Source organism: Phacochoerus africanus, chromosome 9 (assembly GCF_016906955.1).
Source record: "Phacochoerus africanus isolate WHEZ1 chromosome 9, ROS_Pafr_v1, whole genome shotgun sequence".
NCBI lineage: Eukaryota > Metazoa > Chordata > Mammalia > Artiodactyla > Suidae > Phacochoerus > Phacochoerus africanus.
In genome coordinates this window covers 79,625,589-79,645,654 of record NC_062552.1, presented here as the reverse complement: position 1 = coordinate 79,645,654, position 20,066 = coordinate 79,625,589, and the positions used below count along the sequence as shown (strand labels likewise).

Here is a 20,066-nt window from a genome sequence, read left to right as displayed (position 1 = left end):
AAACTGCACGTGACGAGAAGTTCTTCAAGCCATTGGAAGCGTGGCCCATCGCGCTACCTCCAGACCAGGAGGTGGAGCAGGACTGCTGCTTCTCCGTGGTCACGTGTTTCAGAAAGCCGCCCATCCCTGTGTTAGTCGCCCAGTGGGGGCAGACAATCATTGCTCCGAATCCGTCCAAAGATATCACTAAAAGACTTTTCTCCTTGTCGCGGTTATAATTGGCCTCTCATTGGCTTAAGGCTTCCCTTCCCTGGCCCTGCGATCCTTGGGGCGCAACTTTACTGCCCCGAACTTGGCGCCGGAACCCGGGGGCGTGGCTCAAAAAGCAGCAATGAAAGAGTGCGGGAGTTTGGACTCTTCTAAGCACCAGCAGGAGGAACGGTAGGCAACAGTTAGCCACTCTATTCAAAGGAATACCGGTAAAAAGTCAGTGGAGATGTGTAACAAGGCAGTGGATTAAAATGTTAAGATTATCACTCCAGCCTTTCTCGCTGGAGTCACAGAATACAGGACTGGCTTTCCCAGGAAGCTGCCTTGTAGACTCCACCCCCCCTTCGTCCCTGATTAAATTACGAAATTATATGAGCCTGTCTATCACTACAATTATCTCATCGTTTATTTTGTGACGCCCAGTTCTAGACATATGCGTGGTAAGAGTTTTTTGACAATCAATTCCAAGGATATTTTGGTCACTTTGTTTTGTGATATGAGAGTCTTTAGACTTGTCTCACCTTTGCCCCCAGCCGCGAGGCAGCTAGTGGAGGTTATTCTGACAGGTAATGGAAAAGATCTTAAGCAGTTCAAACATTTAAACATCCAGCTAATCCACCTACCCACTCTCCTGTTCATCTATATTCATCTATATTCAAGTTGCATAGCAGATAAGACTACTTTTCAAATCTATCAAGGTGCTCTACTAAATGGGTACCCAGAGATGAAATGTGCAGGATCCCCTCCCACAGCTGAAAGGAACTTTTTTATTATTTCAGGATAGAGCAGGAAAGATGACAAAGTTAGGCAATGATTTGGAAGGATTTCCCTAGTCATGTAAGTGTAGGATGAGCAAACTATTATTCTGGAATTAATGGTGGATGATAGAGTAAAAGTGAGTCACCTTAAAGATATCTCTGTCTTTCCAGTGTTACTAGAGTAATTTCCTTTAGTTAAGCAGTTTCAGGAATGGAAGGGCCTCATTGTCACAGAAGGGAGCACACAGAGGTGCAGCTCATGCTTTTGGGAAATATCTGATTTCTACAAATGGGAACATGTTAGCTCAGGTCTATTAAATGTAGAGACACCTTGATGGAGAATAATGCTGAAATGGCTGCCTTTTTCTAAAGAACTCCACAGATGAGAGTTCTACCTTACCCTTTCCTAGAAACCAAAGCAGAACCCTAAGGGTCTATCAGTAACCTCTGAGCCCAATCTTTGGGTGCCAGCTCCTTCTTCAACCTCATGTTATCTTTATAGGAGCTTGAACCACATTTGAGTTTTCCCCATATTATAGCCCAAATTGTGACTTCTACATCTGGGAGGCAACAGGAATTGAAAAAACAGGGTGTTCCCATTGTGGCACAGCAGAAACGAATCCTACTAGGAACCAAGAGGTTGCGGGGTCAATCCCTGCCCTTGCTCAGTGGGTTAAGGATCTGGTGTTTCTGTGATTGTGGTGTAGGCTGGCAGCTGTAGCTCTGACTAGACCCCTAGCTTGGGAACCTCCATATGCTGGAGGTGCGACCCTAAAAAGACAAAAAAAAAAAAAGGAAAAAAGGGAATTGAAAAAGCAACTCCGAGGACCATGACTAGTTTAGTTAGAAGCCTCTCCAGTGAGCCTAACATTGAGGAAAGTACAGCCTACCCCAAATATTTAATACTAAAGAAACTGTTACTTTCCTGGCACTTGTGGCTGCTACAGAGGCTGGAGATTTCACCTGGGTTCTGATTTTTAGACACAGCTTTTCCAGGCCAGGTAGGTTCCATAGACACTTAAGAATCAAGGAACCTCTGGATACAAAATAGAGAGGGAGTTGTAGCTCTACAAGGGAACAGGCCAGTCTGCTGCTCTCTCTGCTGTTTCTGGCACACAGATGCTCAAGTGTTTACTCTAGGGTGGAGTAGCGTTCGTTATTTGCACCTCGATAACATGCGCATTCTAAAACCTATCCTTTTGTGACTCTCCCCACCCTCACCAAAGTCATATTTGATTTTCATTTCAATCTAGTTTTATTCTTATAAAAATGTGGGAGAGATGGAGAATTGGATACAGTACAAAGGATCCTATGGATGAGTACAATGGCTTATTTTTTTTAGTAGTTTGGTCTCTTGGTGATGTTTTCATTAGAGGTTAAATATATGGGTGTGTAGTTAGAGAAGTAAATGAAGAAGTGGATGTTAACCAATAGGAAGAATATTCTTTCTGACTGGTATGTGAGGCTGAAGGAAAGGTGTGATGGAATAATCCCTGAATATGTCCCTTCTAATGTCAGACTAGTCCCTGCCCATTTAGGTGTGACACAGGGTTAAGGGAAGTATGGTGACTTTCTAAGTGCTCGCTTATGAAACTGCCTTATAGTAAACTCCTTTGGGACTTGAGTTCCAAGATGCCCTTAGAAGGAGCCATCACTTTGCAAATTGACTCATTACCAACTACCTCCTTTTCCGGGCACAGTAATTTAGAAGAAATCTAAGATCGACAAATTGTCTCATCCTCAGTGACATTACAGTCTGGTAGTGCTCAGAATATACATACCCAGAAAGCAAGGTGTTTGTGAGAAGGGCCACAAAAGAGATAGGAAAAAAATCCTATCAGCGTGAAGGAGAGCAATACCTCTTCTGGTCTTCCTTTATCTATTGCTGCTTAATGAACAATACCCAAACAAAATGATGTGTTATTTCTTCATGATTCTGTGGGTGGGCTAAATAGTTCTTTTACTGGTCTCACTCAGGCTCATTCATGAAAACAGCTGAATGGTCCAAGATGACCACATTCACATGTCTGGCAACTGTATGTACTGGGTTGGCTGGGCTTCTTTATAGTACTTAGGAAAATGATCCAAGAGAGTGAAAAGAGAAGCTGCAAGGCATCTTTAGGCCTAGGCTCCATCACTAGCATAAATTCTTTCCTACTTAAACTCTGGGTAGGGAGGCACAGTAATATGAAAATTCACAGTATAGAATATCAACACTAGCAGTCTTTTATTACATGGGAAAAAATATCGATACTAGAAATTCATAATGCTATACATGCTTCATAGCAAATGAGTTAAACAGTACAAGTTCTAGGAAAAAGGAAATCACTTTGAGCCACAACTGCCAGAGAAAACTTTAAAAACTTAAAGGATTATTATATTATTATGCATAGATTACTTGGATTTAAGCTCTGACTTAAGTAGGTCACTAAGCAGAGAAATGCAAATGGTAATAATAATTGTAGTTTGCTCTCAGTTAATAAAGCCCTTTTTATCCATATTCATTTGATTTCAAAACCCACTATGAGATGGACAGGGAAGGCATGACTATTTTTATTTTGCAGCTATGGAAACTGAGACTCCACAAGCTAGAGACACAAGCTAAGTGAAAGATTGAAATGGGACTAAAAGTCCATGTCTTCTGACTCACTTTTAATGCTTTTGCACTCATCATCTACTAAGCAGATTAAAAAGGGCAGAAGTGGGAGTTCCTGCTATGTCTCAGGGGATTAAGAATCTGACTAGTATCCATGAGGACTGGGGTTTGATCCCTGGCCTTGCTCAGTGGGTTATGGATCCAGCATTGCCATGAGCTGTGGTATAGGTCATAGACACGGCTTGGATCCCACATTGCTGTGGCTGTGGTATACGCCTTCAGCTGTAGCCCTGATTTAACCCCTAGCCTGGAAACTTCCATATGCTGTAGGGTGCGGCCCTAAAAAGCAAAATAAAATAAAATAAAATAAAAAGGGCAGAGGTGCAGATGTTGCAGAATGCATGGGATCTGAATGGAGCCCTTTTTATGCTCAGTGCCTGGCACATGAAAGTTGCTTGATAAATGACTGTTTTTTTTAAATGTGGGGTTTTTTTGTTTGTTTATTATTTGCTTTTGTGGGCTGCATTTGCGGCATATGGAGGTTCCCAGGCTAGGGATTCAATTGGAGCTACAGCTGCTGGCCTATGACGTAGCCACAGCAATGCTAGATCCATCCCAGCCTTGTCTGGGACCTACCCCACAGCTCACAGCAATGCCAGATCCTTAACCCACTGAGCCAGGCCAGGGTTTGAACCCTCATCCTCATGGATCCTAGTCAATTTGGTTAACTGCAGAGCCATGATGGGAACTCCTATTTGTAGACTTACTGATGATGGCCATTCTGACTGGTGTGACTGTTAAATTAATTAAATAATTAACTTAAGGCCCACCATGAGGTAAATTGGTCTACTGAGCAATATTGTCACCTGTAGTTCTAAGCATAGTGGATATTCAGCTGGTTCACTCCAGTGTGGCTGACAATTGTTTATGGCTGGCATTGGTTCTGATTAGTTGGTTCCTGAACTGTTCCAGGTAAATAATTTCAATATTACCCCCAAGGGTCTTACTTAAGGCATGAGGGTCTTCTCACTTAGATTGAAAAAAATCAGGCTATGGAGGTATATTAGTTTGCTAGAAGTGCCATAATATCACAGACTGGTTGGCTGAAACAGCAGAAATGTATTTTGTCACTGTTCTGGAGCCTTGAAGCCCACAATCAAGATGTCAGCAGGCCTTTCTCCTTAGTTTGTAAGCAGCCACCGCCTTCTCCACTGTGTCCTTGTGTGGTCTTTTCTTCTCTGTGTGCACATGTCCCTGCTGTCTCTTCCTCTTCTTATAGGGAATTAAGGCCCCTTATGACCTCACTTAACCTAATTAACTTCTTTTAAAATCCTGTCTTCAAATATAGTCACATTGGGGTTCTGGGATTAGGGCTTCAACATATGAGTTTTGAGATGGTCCATAAGAGTCCATAACAGGAGAATATAAAGATAGAAACTGCAGGAGTTCCCGTCGTGACGCAGTGGTTAACGAATCCGACTAGGAACCATGAGGTTGCGGGTTCGGTCCCTGCCCTTGCTCAGTGGGTTAACGATCCGGCGTTGCCGTGAGCTGTGGTGTAGGTTGCAGACGCGGCTCAGATCCCGCATTGCTGTGGCTCTGGCGTAGGCCGGTGGCTACAGCTCGGATTCAACCCCTAGCCTGGGAACCTCCACATGCTGCAGGAGCAGCCCAAGAAATAGCAAAAAGACCAAAAAAAAAAAAAAAAGATAGAAACTGCAAAGATTTTGAAGGTTTTTTTCTTCAACCTTCCAATCAAGTGGCAACTGCCATACTGTGTAGATGGCAGAGAATGGGGCCGTGGTGGGAGACACCTTCCTGGCCTCTGTGACCCAGTGTCCTCTTTTGTTTTTTGTGTGTTTGTCTGTCATTGTTTTTGTAGCCATGCCCATGGCATGTGGAAGTTCCCAGGCCAGGGATCAAACCTGTGCCACAGCAGTGACCCAAACCATTGCAGTGACAATGCCAGATCCTTAACCTGCTATGCCACAAGGGAACTCTCTAATGTCGCCAACTGATTTCTCTTTCCACATATCCTATTTTTTTCTTTACCCTTCTCTGAAGTGGTAGTTTACCATCTGTATGAAAATAACATGGTTCCTTGCTCCATTTCTAAGGCAAAGAATTTTTGCTATTATGCAGAGTGAATTCACCAAGATGAGGGGTAGTGTGAGAGGTTGGATGGAGTGGGATAGTGTGTAGTCTAGTTTTAAGGGATTGATTTCTATTTATCACTCTGAGCCTTTGATCCCTTCTGATCCATGTCCTGTCCATGCCCCAGTGCTTGGCCCCTTCCTTTTTTTTTTTTAATTAATTAATTAATTAATTAAATTTATTTTGCTTTTTAGGGCCTCACTTGCAGCATATGGAAGTTCCCAGGCTAGAAGTCGAATTGGAGCTATAGCCACTGGCCTACATCACAGCCACAGCAACTCAGGATCTGAGCCATGTTGGTGACCTACACCACAGCTCATGGCAATGCTGGATCCTTAACCCACTGAGCGAGGCCAAGGATCCAACTCACAACCTCATGGTTACTAGTCGGATTCATTTCCTTTTTTTTTTTTTTTTTGTCGTTTTGCCATTTCTTGGGCCGCGGCATATGGAGGGTCCCAGGCGATAGGGGTCGAATCGGAGCTGCTGCCGCCAGCCTACACCAGAGCCACAGCAACGCAGGATCCAAGCCACGTCTGCAACCTACACTGCAGCTCATGGCAACGCCAGATCCTTAACCCACTGAGCAAGGGCAGGGATCGAACCCGCAACCTCATGGTTCCTAGTCAGATTCGTTAACCACTGCGCCACGACGGGAACTCCTAGTCGTATTCATTTCTGATGCACCTTCCTTTAGGGTGTAGTCAGCTTTCCTATCTGAGAATTGAAGGTATTGAATCAGTCTGTTTTGTCTTCATTCTGTTCCTTCACTGAGTGAGGCACGAATAGGGATCTCATGCAGAGAAGAAAAATGAAAATGATCCTTTTAACAGGGAAGGGAAGGAGTTTCCATCATGATGCAGTGGTTAACGAGTCCAACTAGGAACCATGAGGTTGCAGGTTCGATCCCTGGCCTCACTCAGTGGGTTAAGGATCTGGCGTTGCCGTGAGCTGTGGTGTAAGTGGCAGACGCAGCTCGGATCCCATGTTGCTGTGCTGTGGTGTAGGCTGGCAGCTGCAGCTCCAATTAGACCCCTAGCCTGGGAACCTCCATATGCCACAGGTGCAGCCCGAGGAAAGACCAAAAAAAAAAAAAAAAAAAGACAAAAAAAATCAGGGAAGGGAAAAAACTAAACTAAATAATATTTTAATTTCAGGACTTGGAGAAAATGGAAAGTCAAAGATTCTTGGTGACAGTGAGGTAGGTGTTTATTTATTTATTTATTTTATTTTTTGTCTTTTTGCCATTTCTTGGGCCACTGCCACGGCATAACAGAGGTTCCCAGGCTAGGGGTCTAATCGGAACCACAGCCACTGGCCTAGGCCAGAGCCACACAGCAACATAGGATCCGAGCCGTGTCTGTGACCTACACCACAACTCACAGCAACACCGGATCCTTAACCCACTGAGCAAGGCCAGGGATCGAACCTGCAACCTCATGGTTCCCAGTCGGATTCCTTAACCACTGAGCCACGATGGGAACTCCGAAGTAGGTATTTAAATAGGAGAATTTAAATAGTTGTGGTCTAGAGAGAATGAGAAATCTCATTCCAGAGGGCAGAAATAAAACAGATTCTTTGCCTAAAGAATATTAAGAGGCTGAGCTTGCTTCTATAAATGTTGCCATTGGGAGTCACTATCTCAAAACATCTTCTTGCTCCATAAGGCAATACTTAGTGACTTAGAGCCTGTGACTTCTGTTCTTTAGTCTCCTTGATACTGAGTGTAGAGGATGGATGTGTTACTGAGGGTATACCTGGATGTGGGAGTCCCTCAGAACCTGAAGAAGGGCAAAAAGAAGATAGAAGTAAGGGTAATAAGGCAGTCATGTGTTATTTATTTATTTATTTTTTCCCACTGTACAGCAAGGGGGTCAGGTTATCCTTACATGTATACATTACAATTACATTTTTCCCCCAGCCAAGGCAGTCATGTGTTATAATCACCCTAAGGTTGATGATTATTTGGTTCCTGACTATAGGACCCCTACAAGTACAGAATAAAATATAGTTCCAGCTTTTAAAAATGTGGATACAGGGTAGCAATGACTAGAAAAGATAAGAACAGTGCTGTGCAATACAACTTTCTGTAATGATTGAAATGTTTCTGTGCTATGCAGTATGGTAGCTACTAGTCACATGTGGCTATTGAGCAGTTGAAATGTGGTTAGTATAACTAAGAACTGAATTTTTATTGTAAATTTTATCTCAGCTTTATTAAAGTTTAATAGCTTCATTTGGCAGAACAAGTGTTTGTTTATTTGTTTGTTGTTTTTTCAACTTGCCATTCTTTCTTTTTTTTTTTTTTTAATGGCTGAGCTTGCAGCATGTGGAAGTACCTGGGCCAGGGATTGAATCTGTGCCACAGCAGCAACCCAAGCCACTGCAGAGACAATACTGGATCCTTAATCTGCTGAGCCACAGGAGAACTCCTTAGGCCACTGTTTTAAACAATGCAGAATTAGAGTTGGTGTTGATGGCGTAGGTGTACCTCTAGTTTTTGTACTGATCCAGTTCAGTTAGCTGAGTCTAGAGAAATCAAAATGAAAAAGAGACAATGGGGAATAATAATTAGCCAACACTTTCTGTGTGCTTACTAAAATCCAGGCACTTATCTAAACACTTAACTGGCATTTTATATAATATTTGCAACAACAGTAAGTGCTATTATTATCACCATTTTACAGATGAGAAAATTTTAGGAAGAATTTTACTTGCTTTGGATCACACAGCTGGTAGCTAAGGGGTGCAGATGGGATTCATTCACAGGTAGTTTGATTAGCATCCACTCAGTTATATTACACAGATTTAGGAATGAGGTGGCATGGATCTGGAGCACCTGGGGCTATAGTTCCCAAACTCTGTGCCACGGTGCAAATTCACAGGCGTACCATGAGATATTTAAAAATTTAAGGGAAGAGTTCCAGCTGTGGTGCAACAGAATCAGCAACATCTCTGCAGTGCTAGGGTGCAAGTTTGATTCCCCCACACAGTGGGTTAAGGATCCAGTGGTGCCCCAGCTGGGGCATAGGTTGCAACTGCTGCTCAGATCTAATCCCTAGCCCGGGAACTCCATATGCCGAAGGGCAGAAAGAAAAAAAATTTTTAAGGGAATGCAATATTCAATGTCTCTTGTTTACTCTGTGAACTGCTAGGTCAAGATTATTCACAATTTGAATATTAGATTATGCTACATTGCTTTTGATGACAAAATATCTTTGCAAAGCAGCTGGGTTTTAGGTGGTCCCTCTGATTTAAAAAAAAAAAAAAAAGTAAGTTCCAGCACAGAACAGGATATGAGCAGTGCTGGATTCCAAGGCTTCAGAAGTTGTGTAGTGCCCAACAGGAATGCAGTCCATGAGTAATTCTTTGTGGTTAAGGGAAAAAAAAAACAAACAATTTTCCTTTCAACATCTGTCTGTTTTTTTAATCGTTACTAAGTTATTAGGCACCAGCTACCTAAAAAGCAAAATTCTTAGGTATTGCTCTTGACCTAAGAGTGCTATGAAAAAATTGCTGAGATCCTCACTTCCCTAAGAAACTGGGAACCTCTGGACTGGGGTGTTGAAAACAGATTAAAATGGTCATAAAGACATAGAGTACGGGGACTAGGCTTGAGATGGCCTAAAGAGAAATAATGGACATTTCATATAGTTGACCATTAAGTATTGAATACCAAATGAATGTGCAAAAGCTTGGTTGCTAAACTTGAATGCAGAATAAAGTATGTTGTATAGTTATCAAGGTTAGGTCACCCTGGCCCAAGTGCAGTCTAGTAAACCGTTCTTGCCTCTTATAACAGTGCATTTTTGTAGAGCCCAGAATGATTATATATACTGCAGACTCTTCCCCACATAACACTGAAGAAACATTACAGAAGACTGAGCCTTGTCCCCCAATCTTGCTTTTGCAGGTATATTACAGAACATCTTCTGGTTTACATATACTTAGTTTAGACAAGAGTCCATTAAAATTCATTAAGTTTGTACTTTTAAAGACATGATCATGTTTTAATCTTGATTTTTGTGTAAACTGGTTTGGATTTGGTGTTTAAAAAGAACCTTTCAGCAATTAAATATTAAAAGATATTATCCGGGCTGATTTTTACTTATGGCCGAACTCATCCTTCATTCAAAGCCATGCTTTCAGAGTTCCCACTATGGTGCAGCAGAAACAAATCCGACTAGGAACGATGAGGTTGCAGATTCGATCCCCAGCCTCACTCAGTGAGTTGAGGATCTGGCGTTACGGTGAGCTATGGTGTAGGTCGAAGACATGGCTCGGCTCTTGCATTGCTGTGGCTATGGCTATGGCTGTGGCCAGGAGCTGTAGCTCTGATTGGACCCCTAGCCTGGGAAACTCCATATTGCCACAGGTGCAGCCCTAAAAAAAAAAAAGAAAAAAGAAAAAAACATGCTTTCAATGTCTCAATTGTACAGAGTCACATTGCTAAGGTGAAACCTTACTTTTGTCTTTGCTAAAATTACTGGATGAATAAGGATAACAAAATAATAATAAAACTCTGTAATAACAATAGAATAAACCATTCATTTGGCACTGGGTTCAGTTTTGTTTTTGTTTTTTTCATTTTATAGCTTCACTTGCAGCATATAGAAGTTCCCATGCTAGAGGATGAATTGGAGGTGCAGCTGCTGGCCTATGCCACAACCACAGCAACACCAGATCCTTAACCCACTAAACAAGGCCAGGGATCGAACCCACATCCTTATGGATACTATATGGGGTTCTTAACCTGCTGAACCATAATGGGAATTCCAGACTCAGTTATTTATATATATTATTTTCATCCTTACATATGTCGTCATTACTCTTTTGTCCCTAACACTAGATCAGTTCTGGTATATAGTTGAAGTATTTGTTATGTGAATGAGATAGAAACAGGGCTGGGAAATAGGGTAACACAGCAAGCAGTGTTCAGAAGAGTAGAAGCAAGCAGAGGATTCCAGTAGCTAAGCAAAGACCATTGACTTGTGATTTTGTGTGAATTTGGTTAAACTTGTAAAAGTAGGGGTAGAAAATAGCTGAATTATTACAAAGATGTTATATTGTGTACTTCTGTTACAGAAATTTTCATTTCATTATCTGAATTGCTTGGACCCAGTATTGTGTTTATCAAGGAATTGTCTTCATTTCCCCACCCTTTCCCCATCCTTTCTCTGTGTCAAGGATCCAGGAGTGTGTGCGCATGTGTGTTTTCCAATAAAACTTTTATTTGGAGTTCCTGCTGTGACGGCAACAAAATTGGCAGCACCTAAACTGCAGCTTAGGTTGCACCTTCAGTTGGGGTCTGATCCCTGGCCGGGGAACCCCATATGCTACAGGGCAGCTGAAAAAGAAAAAAACAAAAAAAACCCTTTTATTTACCCAGACAGACTGTGGCCTGGATTTGGCTTGATATTGGAATAATACCCAATAATGCTTACCAACTTTCTCAAGAATTTGAATATTTTTTATAGGCTACAATCCTTTGTAAATGCTATTGAGTTTATTTCTTTTGATTTAGCATGGTTTGATATCCATAATAAAGAGTAAAGGATGTATGGAAGTATTTTATAAATAACTCATAATTGGAATTCTGGGAAAATGTCCAGAAATTCCCATTTCTCATTCCCAAATCCCAAAGTTTAATATCTATAAAGAATTTGGAAACACCCGGAGAAGGGGATTTGCTGCATCCTTGCACAAGAATCCGGGAATTCTTTTTTTTTTTTTTTTTGTCTTTTTGCTATTTCTTGGGCCGCTCCCGAAGCATATGGAGGTTCTCAGGCTAGGGATCGAATTGGAGCTGTAGCCACCAGCCTACGCCAGAGCCACAGCAACGCGGGATCCGAGCCGCGTCGCCAACCTACACCGCAGCTCACGGCAACGCCACATCGTTAAGCCACTGAGCAAGGGCAGGGACCGAACCCGCAACCTCATGGTTCCTAGTCGGATTCGTTAACCACTGCAAGAGTCCGGGAATTCTTGTCCCTAGAACTTTTTCTTCTCCCATCTGGGACTGGATTTAGATCCCTGATGTTTTCCCAAATCCTGTAACCTCCAGATTAGCACTATTCTTAGAGCACCCCCCCCTTTCTTTTGTCCAAGAAGCAATTCAGACGCAGGCTCACTTAATTTTATTCTGGGGTTGCATGGTTTAAGGTTTAAAATTTTCTCTTTTCAACCCTTTCACGGTTAGCTGTAGACACAAACAGGAATGGGACTGCAGATAGATGGTTGAGGGCTCCCCTCCCTAGTTATAGCTCTTTTCCCGCATGGGCTTCCGTGCGGGAATGGGTGCAGAGGCGAAATGCTGGATGCTCCCACCCCTCCCTACCGAGGGATAGGGTGGAGCTCCAGGAAAGTGCTGCAGCTGGGAGGAACTCCGATTAGATTTACACCCTAGCTTCAGGCGATTGAGTCTGGGCGTGTCACCATGGAGACGGGCCGGCCGCTTACTCGCCTGCCATTGGCTGAGCACTCCAGAGCTGGAGATAAAAGCCGGCGCGTTGCAAACAGTACACTGACTGTGTGGACCGCACCCGGGGGGACTGCAGCTCAGCTCTACCGAGCAGATCAAAGCAGAGACCGGCAAATTCATCGCGAGGGCGTCAGCGGGACCATGGAGAACGGGTGAGGCGAGCACCAGGCCCAGGGAATCCCAGAGGTCTCGGGGGAGGAGAAATGGCTGTCATGGAGACCTGCAAACCCCCGCACTCTGGGCCCCGAGCGGGCCAGGAGAGGGAGCGAGTGCCCCGGAGATGTAAAGAGGCCTGGCTTGGAGCGTGGTATCAGGGGCAAGGCGACAGAGCAGCGGGGCGGCCGGCGCTGGCAGGGGCGCGCGCGGGAATCGAGCAGGGGTGGCGCCATCAGAGCAGGAAGAGAACAGGTTAGTAGAGAATAGTCTGTTCAGAAAAAGAGCCGGTATGCGTGTGCGTGCGCGCACGCGTCGGGGTGTGAGTATAGAGGGAACATACTCCCCCACCCACATAAAGAGAAGAGGTTTTCTCAACCCATGTGGTCATCACAGATTCCCATTACACAATCTAGGTAAATCCCCAAGGTATTGTTGGAGCCCATATTTAGAGTTCCTCTTTCAAAGGAGACCTTACTCACGTCCTTGTCACTTCTCTACACGGTGGAGGCCCAAGTCGAGGATGGAGACTCCTAGGAGAAGGAAATTCTTATTCATCGAACTGAGCAAAGACCTTGACCTCTCCCTCCCACTTCACCTTTGAAAACCCCTATTAATGCTTTGGTTCTTGAAATCCCAGCCCCAGTCTCCAGCTTTAGGGAGCACAGTGGCTTTGGGGTGCCCAGGGATTTAGGGTGTTCTTGGGAGACTGATGGCCAGCTGTGGTTAGATCTGCTGGGTGGCCAGGGCTTCACCCTTCCTTAATTTCCGTTGCACCTCTTGAGGATGCTATTCGATTAACTTTTACCATCTCACTGCTTCTCTCTTGTCCATCATCCTGTGACTCATTTCTATTGCCACCACCCATCCCCTTACCCAGATACATCCCTGAGGGTGGCCTGGTGTATGGTAGAGTCATCTGGTTTCAAAGACAGTGTTTTGAAGAAAAAGATTTCCTCAGGAGGCTTGGTTAGTTGTGATCAGCTCTCAGTCTCCCCCTTTCTAACCCTGTCCCATCCCTTCTCCTTGGTTTTTCCAGGTAGCTGTGAGAGAATTGGGCTGAAATTGTGAGAAAAATTCCTGGTTGATTTTTGGGGATGTCTGGGTTCTCAGTAAGTGTATGCCTTACGTCTCTGAAGGGCAAAGAACCTTGGACCTTGGCAAAGAGAAAGAAAGATGGAAGAACGCAGGGAAGAAAAAAAAAAAAGGAGGAAGGGAAAGTTGCAAAAAAGGTTCAAGTGCTGTGGACCTGAACCATGATTTAAGGAGTCAAAGTCTTCGGAGCTTGTTAGCAAGATTTTAATTCATTTTCAGACTGAGCCTATTACATGCCCTTGCTTTATACCATAGGAAAGACTTCAAAGCACAAGTTATTTGCCTAAAAAGACAAAGTTGGAAATAGAATCCAGGCTGAGTTCTGCTTCCTGGTAGACCAGAAATTCTGAAACTTTGTTTTTGAATCAGACTTACATAAGAAATAGAGATTATGGGGCCTCTGCCCAGAATTATCAATCTGTAAGGATGAGCTCCAGAGTCTGTATTTTCCACAAGTTGCTACTGAGAAACTTATGCAGTCAGTTCTGCTCCAGCCATGGACAACCAGAGTTGTGGCCTGGGTTTGCCTTTTTTTTTTTTTTTTTTTTTTTTTTTGGTCAATCAAAACAGTTATTAGCTCTCAGTATTTGAGTGCTGGAAGAAGTGGGTCCAAAATGAAATGTTTATCCCTGCCCTCGAGGATTACATTTTGAGTGTTTCTAGCAAATAGGTAGGGTACTAAGGAAGACTGTATTGGGCTTGTCAGGCTGCCCCAAGAAGGGCCTTAATCCCATTTTGAGTGTACTCCTAATCTTTCCTCTTCTGGCCCAGCCCTTTCACACTCCTCGATTTGATTATTTCACTGTACTTCTCTGTAGACTGTAATCCCTTTCTCTCTAAATCTTTGTCATAATGGAGTTCCCCTTATGGTGCAGTGGAAACACGGAAATGAATCCAAAACGAATCCGACTAGGAACCATGAGGTTGTAGGTTCAATACCTGGCCTCGCTCAGTGGGTTAAGGATCCAGTGTTGCCATGAGCTGTGGTGTAGGCTGGCAGGTGTAGCTCTAATTCAGCCACTAACCTGAGAACCTCCATATGCGTCGGGTGCAGCCCTAAAAAGCAAATAAATAAATAAATAATTTTAAAAAAAAAGGAACAAAGAACCCCAACTGTGTCCTTACAGATATTAACCTGCCAGTAGTAGCAAAACTGGAGTTGGGGGAAAAAAAATTAATGAAAAAAGGAGTTCCTGTCGTGGCGCAGTGGTTAACGAATCCAACTAGGAACCTTGAGGTGGCGGGTTCGATCCCTGCCCTTGCTCAGTGGGTTAACGATCCGGCATTCCCGTGAGCTGTGGTGTAGGTTGCAGACGCGGCTCGGATCCTGCGTTGCTGTGTCTCTGGCGTAGGCTGGCAGCTACAGCTCCGATTAGACCCCTAGCCTGGGAACCTCCATATGCCGCGGGAGTGACCCAAGAAATGGCAAAACGACAAAAAAAAAACCCAAAGAAACTGGAGTTGGATCTGGTGATGGAAAAGTAGGCATCTGGGAGTTCCCTTCATGGCTCAGAGGTTAAGGAATGCAACTAGGATCCATGAAGATGAGGGTTTGATCTCTGACCTAGCTCAGTGGGTTAAGGATCTGGCATTGGCGTGAGCTGTGGTGTAGGTCTCAGACACGGCTCGGATCCCACATTGCTGTGACTGTGGTGTAGGCCAGCGGCTGTAGCTCTAATTCAACCCCTAGCCAAGGAAACTCCATATGCCGCAGAGTGTGGCCCCAAAAGCAAAAAGAAAAAGAAAAGTAGGCATTATTAACTTCACCAGGCTCTCAAATGAGGAGGGAATTTCATGTCAGACTTTGAGTAGGTCTGATAGGTCTGATTCAGGAAGAGGAATGGGTGGGTGAGCTTTGAGTGACCTTTTCTGAGAGAGAAGAGCCTCCCCTCTGGGGCAGCTCCTTGGTCAGCTTCTCTGTCCCTTGTCAACCTTGGTACCCCTGCCAGCCTTTTTACACTGAAGGTCATTAATTTATGATGCCCTTGGGATGGAAGGGAAACTCACCTTGGTTTTTCCTTTTTTTCCTAGATTCACATTTGAAGATTATCAGAACACTGCAAAATGGCTTCTGTCTCACACCAAGCACCGACCTCAAGTGGCAGTGATCTGTGGTTCTGGGTTGGGAGGTCTGACTGACAGACTGACTGAGACTCAGATCTTTAACTACAGTGAAATACCGAACTTTCCCAGAAGTACAGGTACTGGCAAAGGGGAGGATCAATGGGACTGGGGGATGTCTGTTGATGGGATTCTGATGGGAAGACAATGCTTCTCCACCGGATCCTGGTTATCTTCTATAGCGTTCGACTAGAGACAGCTGTTGTAGCAGAGGGGAAAAGATACCCACCAAGAATTACATGACTTTACGAGGAAAGTCCCCCCCGCCCCCGTAGAACATTTCAAATAGACAGGACATGTATGTGTCAATGGTACTGTATGATGACATGTTTCCTTTGTGATAATGACTCATCTCCTTAACAGCCTACAGCACTTCCCTCATACACCGTTTCCCCACACACACCCTGGTCACCACATCCTCACACACCCTTCTCATCTCATTCCATCTGAAGCTTAAGTCGAAAAAGCAATGCCTATAACCTCCCAGGACAAAGTCCAGCCTCCCCTGTCCTCTGTGTTCCTGCCATTCCCGGTTCTTCCAGCTCTAGCTCCAGTCCTAGGATAAGGCACACACTGGTGCACAGCAACAAATGAACATACAGACGACCGTGTTCTGACAAATACCCAGATAATACATGAACACACAAGACTTGATTCTCATTGACCCTTTGGAGGGGGAAAGGACCCTCTCTGTATAGTGGAGCTCTGAAAGATCCAAATAATAGTGTAACCAGCATTCTAACAGCAGCCAAAAGCCCTGAGGCAAAGCTTAGAAGAGGGCGAGGTGAAATAAGGGCAAGTTAAGGACAAGAACAGTTTATTTGGTTTACTTATTTATTAATTTCTCAGATAACTTACTTCCCTTGGTTTAGTTATTAATTTTTCAGATTTCTACCTTCCTTCCTCTTTTCCTTGGACAATTAAGACTTTTAACAGATATTTTTCAAACCCTTTGGCGTGAGACTGGGAAACCAGAGCAGGGAGGTGGGAATTGGGTTGGAGAAGAAAATACTAAAAATATAAGAGGGAGGGAAAAGTTTTCTGAGGGTGATAGCAGTGACATTGGCTCCACCTGCCACTCCTGCCCCAGGGAGAAGGGCACTGCACTAAGTGATAAGTGGATTAATTTTTTTTAATTTTATCAACTTTTTTTTAATACTCCATTTGGGTTTTCCTAACTATGTCGCTTCTGCTCTATTACTGGTAATTTTTTAAATAAACTCCTCAATTTCTGAGTATCTCTCAACTCTTTCCTCTTGGTTTTAGTCCCTCTCCCAGACCATCCATTCCCTAAGGGATAGGTTGGCCTTGTCCATTAAAGGATAAATGCCACATATGCGATATGATAATAATAATTACCGTATCTGTGTGGGGAGCTATCTTTACACTCCCACGCCTCTGCATTTCCCCCCCCCCCATCAAGGGCATGTATTCCCACAGGACTGTTTTGTGGGAATCCAACCTCAGCCCCTTTACCTCTTTTAGGAAGCTAGAATATACCATGAGCTCCTTTTCCGGGGGGAGGAAGCGTATAGTTTAGTTAGGACAATAAATATAAGAAATTTGAAATTTGAAATTTTTGAAAAAGAGGTCTATAATTATGACACTGCATGTATTATTACCCACTTATCCTATTTTTCACCCATTTTATTCTCTTGCAATATGGTTTTCCCATGCTTTTGAAATTTCTTTAAAAAGAAATTGGTGTATGTTCACATTGAATGTTGTTACCCCCATAGCTCTAATCTCAGGATGTACTAGTAGGTATGCTTATGATGAATTTCTGCCTTCCCCGCCAGACTTAAATTTTCTGAGAGTGGAAATAATAATGTTTTCTTTTTGATAGTTGTACCCTCACATGCTGAGCACAGTGAGTTGGCTCAGAGGAGGTGCTCAAGATTATATTGTATGTATATGTTATAGGGAAGCTTCATTCCATTCATTTCCCTTTCTTTTTTTGTGTGTACAGTGCCAGGTCATGCTGGTCGACTGGTGTTTGGGATCTTGAATGGAAGAGCCTGTGTGATGATGCAGGGCAGGTTCCACTTGTATGAAGGCTACCCGCTCTGGAAGGTAAATCCGGCACCTGAGTGATTGCATCTGAAAGAGGGGAGAGAGAGCTCTCTATCCTGTTTTGTTACTTAGCTACCTGGTTGAGGTAGAGTTTTGGTCCCCTCCTTTCTCTTCTTTCATGGTGTGTATCATGTTTATCTGCATGGGTGGATTAGTGAAATTTTAAAGAATACTCCCTGATCTTCTATCTTTTGCTTCTAAGGTGACTTTCCCAGTAAGGGTTTTTCAGCTTCTGGGTGTGGACACCCTGGTGGTCACCAATGCAGCTGGAGGGCTGAACCCCAGGTTCGAGGTTGGAGATATCATGCTGATCCGCGATCACATCAACCTGCCCGGTTTCTGCGGTGAGAACCCTCTCAGAGGGCCTAATGATGAAAGGTACCTATCCTGTTCCTTTTTGTATAGCTAGGTAGGCTTTAAGGACTTGTTCAAGGGTTAGGCAAGCACTCACTGTATTCTATCAATCTGAGATAATCCAACTTGTGCCCTAGGTTTGGAGTTCGTTTCCCTGCCATGTCTGATGCCTATGACCGGGATATGAGACAGAAGGCTCACAGTACCTGGAAAGAAATGGGGGAGCAGAGGGAGTTACAGGAAGGCACCTACGTGATGGTGGCAGGCCCCAGCTTTGAGACTGTGGCAGAGTGTCGTCTGCTGCAGAAGCTGGGAGCGGATGCTGTTGGTGAGAAGGGGAACTGGAGGCTTAAAGAGGGAGGCTTAAAGAGGCTATTGTGGTAAAATAGGATGTGGAGGAGGGGAAGATTATAGACCTAAACCGTAAATCGAAAGAGGGTCTGACTTAAGGGAAGATTGAATTAAACTGACTTCCTAAAGGTGGTGGGAAGTCTGGTGCTTTGTAGCATTAACCCACCACCCTGCACCAAGGCTTTTAACCACTGTAATGCTAATGACCTAATATAATTTGATGACAGTCAACATAATTTGATGACTGTTTCTAAGGATTATTCTAACAAATATTATAGCCACCTTCTATACCTCTGGCTGGAGGATAGAACTGCATCTTTAGAACTGACTTGAGACTGACCACAAACATATAAAAAGAAAACATTGCAATGGCAATATTTATAAGAAATACATTAAGGCCCTCTGAGGCCCAACTCTTTTAGGCAAAGCTAGACATTAATGTCTTTGGATGTTTTCTTGATATAAATTTTCAATGAAGTGATGGATGGAGGCGAGTCTAAAGAGTGAAGAAGGGAGTTCCTGTTGTAGCTCAGTGGAAACGAATCTGACTAATATCCATGAGGATGCGGGTTCAATCCCTGGCTTTGCTCAGTGGGTCAGGGATCTGGTATTGCTGTGGTGTAGGTCGCAGACATGGCTCGGATCCCATGTTGCTGTGGCTGTGGCATGGGCCAGCAGCTGCACCTCTGATTTGACCCCTAGCCTGGGAACTTCCCTATGCCATGGTTGTGGCCCAAAAAAAACAAAAAAGTAAAAAAATAAGGAATGAGGAAGAGAGTCATTTGCAGACCCTGATGGTTGTTTTCCATCTTTCTCTACATCAGGCATGAGCACAGTACCAGAAGTTATAGTCGCAAGGCACTGTGGACTTCGAGTCTTTGGCTTCTCTCTCATCACTAACAAGGTCATCTTGGATTATGAATGCCAGAAGAAGGCCAATCATGAGGAAGTGCTAGAGGCTGGGAAACAAGCTGCACAGAAATTGGAACAGTTTGTCTCCATCCTTATAGCTGGCATTCCACCGCCTAAGGCCAGTTAACCAGCCCTAGAGTGGTCTGGCCTCTCCCTTAGGGGACCCAAGGAGGTGCTACCTACTTTGACCTCTTACTGTGGTCACAGGCCTCTGCCCTTAGGTAATGGCAAAAAGGAGAGGAAGATTCCTATTCATCACTTTTCCTACTTCTCACACCAGACTTTTCTGATGCTGGGTCCTCTTTTTCTCAATTGTCACCTCAAAAATGATATCTACCCCTATTCCTCTTCAAGAACTGAAGCTCAAGCCTGACCACACATCCCCAGATATGCCCAGGATTTGACTTGGGGTCATCGGACTTGGCACAGTAGCTACTGCCAGCTTTTTGAGATGGTCCTCTCACATTCCTGAGGACTCCATTGTTCCCCCTCAAAGTATCGGAGACCACACAAGGAACAGCCCATAGCTCCTTTTAGAATTTTATACTATCATATTTTAAGAATAAAGAAAGAAATGAAATCATTTCTTCATTTTCGTGTAATTTGGGATAAGGCTGAGGCACAGGCCAAGACTGGCATGAAGCCAGTCATGAGACCACATGTCTTATTTGACTCTGCCTCTCAGACATGAGGTGGTATGTGGATGCAGGAAAGGATGAAGGAAAGGCAAAGAGGTGAAAGATAAAGTGTTAGGAGATAAGGAAAGGCTAACTTCTGGCACATGATGGCCACTTCCCTAGGACCAGTC

General features: G+C 43.9%; 1 protein-coding gene across 3 annotated transcripts; it reads left to right on the top strand.

Moving 5' to 3' along the window:
* Positions 1-122: 122 nt before the first annotated feature.
* PNP (purine nucleoside phosphorylase) lies at positions 123-19,841 on the top strand. Of its 3 annotated transcripts, XM_047796492.1 has the most exons (7): positions 340-381; positions 6,876-6,919; positions 15,479-15,648; positions 17,538-17,641; positions 17,844-18,019; positions 18,133-18,323; positions 19,171-19,841. In XM_047796492.1, exons 2-7 carry the CDS (start codon positions 6,888-6,890, stop codon positions 19,383-19,385), a joined length of 888 nt encoding a protein of 295 aa, XP_047652448.1. In that variant the 5' UTR covers positions 340-381; positions 6,876-6,887; the 3' UTR covers positions 19,386-19,841. The 3 variants fall into 3 exon arrangements, with proteins under 3 accessions (XP_047652447.1, XP_047652448.1, XP_047652446.1); XM_047796491.1 differs by lacking the exon at positions 6,876-6,919 and having other exon boundaries at positions 123-381; XM_047796490.1 differs by lacking the exons at positions 340-381; positions 6,876-6,919 and adding an exon at positions 12,217-12,351.
* Positions 19,842-20,066: the final 225 nt, after the last annotated feature.

Coding starts and splice junctions, on each gene's coding strand:
- PNP (XM_047796491.1), top strand. CDS start 332: ATGAAAGAGTGCGGGAGTTTGGACTCTTCTAAGCACCAGCAGGAGGAA. Junction 17,642..17,843: donor AAGGCTACCCGCTCTGGAAG/GTAAATCCGGCA, acceptor TTTGCTTCTAAG/GTGACTTTCCCAGTAAGGGT. Junction 18,324..19,170: donor GCTGGGAGCGGATGCTGTTG/GTGAGAAGGGGA, acceptor TCTCTACATCAG/GCATGAGCACAGTACCAGAA.